The 4,245-nt window shown below is 44.1% G+C and overlaps 1 protein-coding gene across 1 annotated transcript; it reads left to right on the top strand.

The window, feature by feature from the left end:
* The first annotated feature begins 8 nt into the window (after positions 1-8).
* Positions 9-2,473, top strand: NDUFB8 (NADH:ubiquinone oxidoreductase subunit B8). Its single transcript, XM_005416503.2, has 4 exons — positions 9-165; positions 780-879; positions 1,342-1,497; positions 2,192-2,473. The coding sequence occupies exons 1-4, from the start codon at positions 47-49 to the stop codon at positions 2,282-2,284; spliced, it is 468 nt and encodes a 155-aa protein (XP_005416560.1). The 5' UTR covers positions 9-46; the 3' UTR covers positions 2,285-2,473.
* Positions 2,474-4,245: the final 1,772 nt, after the last annotated feature.

Genomic DNA, 4,245 nt, shown 5'->3' with positions numbered 1-4,245 from the left:
GGGGCCCGTGCCCACTCTGCCGCGTTCCTGTCCCGCAGCCTTGGAGATGTCCAAGGACATGATGCCTGGGCCGTATCCGCGGACTCCGGAGGAGCGGGCCGCCGCTGCGAAGAAGTACAACATGCGGGTGGAGGACTACCAGCCCTACCCCGACGATGGCATGGGGTGAGCTGTGCGGTGCCGTTGTTCCGCAGCCGGGAGCGGGCCGGGGCCAGTAGCTCCTGGCTTTGTGGGGACGTGCTGCAGGCTCGTAGCTCCTGGTGAATGCCTGCCTTTGCTGTACTGTGAGCTTAGAGATTTTAAGACACTTCAGTGTTTTAAAATAGGAACGAATGGAATGAGTTAGAGGGTTGTGTGAATAAAACACGAGAGAAACTTGAGAGACTCCATATGCTGCTGTACTACAAGGCTAAGTGGGATGAACTGAAAGCCATGTCTAGAATAAAGGTTTCAGGAGATGTTTAAATGTTGGGGAATACTTTGACATGTGCCAAGACAACTAGGTTTCCATATTTTGGTTCAGCTTGCATTTTCTTTCATCTAATAGAGCCCAATAAGGCCAGTTTGGGGAATGCCATTTGTTATGGTGACTGGTGTCAAGGTAATTATTGTTGTGCTAGTTGTTTTAATGCATTTCAAAAATCTATATGCATAAAAGCTATAAGAACAAAGTAGTATTTAATACTATTTCCTTAGGCCTGTCTTATAGTGTCTCTTACAAATTATATCTAAATTAGTACAGATTTCTTTATGTTTCATCTTTTGTTTGTTTCTCATAGGTATGGAGACTATCCCATGCTCCCTAATAAGTCTCAATATGAGAGGGACCCCTGGTACCAGTGGGACCAGCCAGACATGAGGCACAACTGGGGAGAGCCGGTAGGAACACCAGTTCCACTTCTCAAGTTGCTCACCAATGCTCCTGTTACTAAATTATAACATGCACCTCTTGTTAGTGCTTCATGGTGAATCCTTTGTGTAATTTCATCACCAGTGCCGTTGTGTGTTGCCTGTGCAAGCAGGGACAGTCAGTTCAAGGCAAAATTAGGCTTTGGCCATCTGGGTAAATACTGTAAAAGTACTTAGGACAGTTAACTTATTACATATCAGAAGGGAGACTTAACAAACGTAACTTTCCCTGCAGGAGTAATTTTATTTGCCTGATAGGACTCAGTATGAGAGCCTGGTTCAGAATTGTTTAGCAAAGAAGCCACCATTTGAATAAAGTCCTTTTAGTGCAGCTTCTTGCAGTTTTGTGAATGCTGTAATGTGCTGCTTCCCTTGAGAGAAGCGGCTTGACCACTGTTGGTAAATGTGCAGTTGTTTTCCTTTGTTCTTTAGATGCACTGGGATTTTGACATGTACATTCGGAACCGGGTTGATACGTCCCCCACTGTCGTTCCCTGGCACACCATGAGCAAACACTTCCTTCTCTTTTTGAGCGTAATGCTGATCATGTTTGGTCTTGGAGAGATCTACCCATCCTACAGGCCTGTGGTGAGTGAAACCTGGAGTTAAAGGGAGAAAAAGTAGCTGTATTTCTTGTCATTGCCAATGCCCATAAGAGTGGTTTTGCTGAAGATGAGTGATGGGTGTGAATGCAGAATTACTGCTGGCAGTGGATGGGCCAAGGGATGTCCTGTGGGCTCATCTAGCCTGACTTGTTCTCTTGGCTGGCCTGGCTCAGCTCACAGATGCTGCTTCATAGTGTGCAGTTCCTGTTCGCAGGGAACTAATTTGAGCTATGCTTCATACAGTATCCAATCTTTGGTCTAGGTATTCTCCTTCCCTGTGTGCATCTACTCAAGTGAGATGCTTTAAGTCTTCTCTTGCCCTGTGTTTTTGATTATATCTCATGAGCTGTATCATTTGGGAAATGTACTCTTAAAAAATGTGTCTGAATACACGGGCAGCTTTTGCAATATGTTATACTCATGCTGTGAGATAAAATGTTGATTAAGATTAAAAGCAAGACCGCCTTGATGTTTCTGTTAAAAAAAAATTATGCAAGGAACCCTATATTTCTGAATTTACTTTCCTCATACTCTAGTATTCTAGCTGAAGCACTTAAGAAGTAGAAATTTAGGTCATAAATTACAAGCCTTCTTTTGGGTAGGGGTGGGATGGGATGAGACATTTCCCTCTTACCCCTTAATTTGCTTGGTGAATTTGCCACTGTCTCTCCTTGCAGGGACCGAAGCAATATCCCTTCAATGACCTGTATCTGGAGAGAGGAGGAGATCCCAATAAAGAGCCACCAGCAGTGATACACTATGAAATTTGAAAGTTGTTCAAGTGCTACATCTCCGTCAGTTCTCCTGGGGAAGAATTCTTGTCTAGTGTTCACTGGCATATGTTAACACTTGTTCTTCAATGCTCAGCTGCTAACTGCAATGAAATATATCAATGACACCTACTGTGCTAGTTTTCTTCTGTTGGTTTGAGAAGGCTGAATTACAGCTAATCAAATGGAGTGACCTTTGCCATTTTTCTGAACGGGATAGCGTCTATGGGGCAAAATTATGAGTGCAGACCTAGGATTGCTGGTCATTTATGTATCTTGTGCACAAACATTCCTCACCTGTGCCTGTTATGTAGGCAATACTGCCTGTAACCAAGGCATTTAATGCAAGGTGCTGCTGGGAATGGAACTGGAGTGTCACTGTATAGTGTAAAATGACAGGCAGAAACAGATTGGCAAGTGCCAGTCCTTGGGAGTCGTGTACTGTGTCTGCCCTTAGTGGGAGTTGACTTTGATCTCTTCCAGGTCTAGATGCCCTCTCGAGTGAAGTTTGCATAACCAGTAGGAAGCACTTATAAGGCACAGAGCATTGCAGTGTGTAGCTTGAAGCTGACAGCAGAACTGCGTGGACAGCAGCAGTATGAAAAGGCTACTGAGCAAGTTCAGCTCTGGCCAGGTCTGCTTTGATACAAGTACACACGTGCCCATAATTGTTCCTTTATGGCCTGAGTTCATCTACCTGGCCTGGAGTTACATCAGACCCATGACATCTGCCTGTTTTACTGCAAACCACTGGTCTTGGACCTCCTATAGCTTCAGCAACAGTTTGCTTGGGAAAGTTACACATGCAGTTATATTAAGCTCCTAAATTTGTCCAGCTACACTCTAACATAAAGGTTTTTTCCTCTTGTTGCTGGAGGAGACAGTACCTTTTGTACTAATTTACAGCGAGTCTTCTCTCAACTCTGCCATGCTATGCCTTAACCCCACTGTTCAGTTGCAGGAGTGGGTGATCACAGAAGGCTGAAGGCTTGGGCCACTCGAGGTGCTTCCTATTAACTGGGTGCTGTGCTCTGCTCCCAGCACCCTCTCAGAACTTCTAGTTTTGTGCTTTAAGAGAAGCAGGTATATAAAGACAGTGATTCACAGTTTTTCCATCTGTACAGATTTTAAACGCCAAATTCTAAAGGGACTGTTAGCTTGGTTTTTGTGTAGGGGTTTTTATAAGGATATGTTCAAGGAAATGATAGGATTGAATGCTAGGACATAGTTTTATTTGCACCTAAATATGACTCCTTTGGAGGTGCTGAACAGTCAACATTCCCCATAGCTTTTGTTAGCTGGCACCTTCTCTTCTCATTGCAGAAATGCTTGCTTTTAAATTATAGTCAGCTATGCTTTATCTCAGAAGGGTTTTCAAGTGTTTTTTATGAGCTATGGGACCTTAAAACTGCATTCTGTTTTGCAGGGCAAAACACTCCTTAGGGATACTTGAGTCGAGAATTACCATTCCACAGCACTTACAAGCAGCACTGTATAAAATGTTATGAGAGCTGTAAGTCTCAAGTAAAATGCAGGTGATCAGAGCACTAATGGGAGCTTTGGTGTGTGTGACAGTGTAGCACTTGCAATGAGGCAGGGCTGGGCCCATCCAGCTCATTGTGCAGCGTTCCAGTGCTGTTTGCTGCTGCCTGCTTTGGGGACTTCCCAGTTTGTTCTAAACAGTAGCTTCGTTATGGTTTTCATGCATGGGGACGGCATAATGGGTTGGGCAGATAGGGCTCAGAAATCCCAAAAAATTGAGTTTGTAATGTAGGCAATTTTTTTCTTAAAGCAGGAGAGATGTATGGGAAGAAGACCTGGGTCCTTCTGCATATTGTTTCCTGGCAATTAAAATACTTTCAGAAAAATACATTCCTTTCCTTTCTGCACACCCTCAGGATACGTTACATGTATAGCTAAGGCAAAGTTCTGAGAGGGGTATGGCAGCCGCAGCAGAGCCC

The sequence above is a fragment of the Geospiza fortis genome, unplaced genomic scaffold, assembly GCF_000277835.1.
Source record: "Geospiza fortis unplaced genomic scaffold, GeoFor_1.0 scaffold130, whole genome shotgun sequence".
Classification (NCBI taxonomy): domain Eukaryota; kingdom Metazoa; phylum Chordata; class Aves; order Passeriformes; family Thraupidae; genus Geospiza; species Geospiza fortis.
The sequence above is the reverse complement of the archived record's forward strand: the minus strand, read 5'-3'. Positions and strand labels throughout refer to the sequence as shown.

What these genes read in the sequence shown, in the direction of transcription:
- NDUFB8 (XM_005416503.2), top strand. Translation starts at nt 47, where the DNA reads ATGTCCAAGGACATGATGCCTGGGCCGTATCCGCGGACTCCGGAGGAG. An exon ending in TACCCCGACGATGGCATGGG is followed by an intron (nt 166 to 779) that starts GTGAGCTGTGCG and finishes TGTTTCTCATAG; the next exon opens with GTATGGAGACTATCCCATGC. An exon ending in GGCACAACTGGGGAGAGCCG is followed by an intron (nt 880 to 1,341) that starts GTAGGAACACCA and finishes TTTGTTCTTTAG; the next exon opens with ATGCACTGGGATTTTGACAT.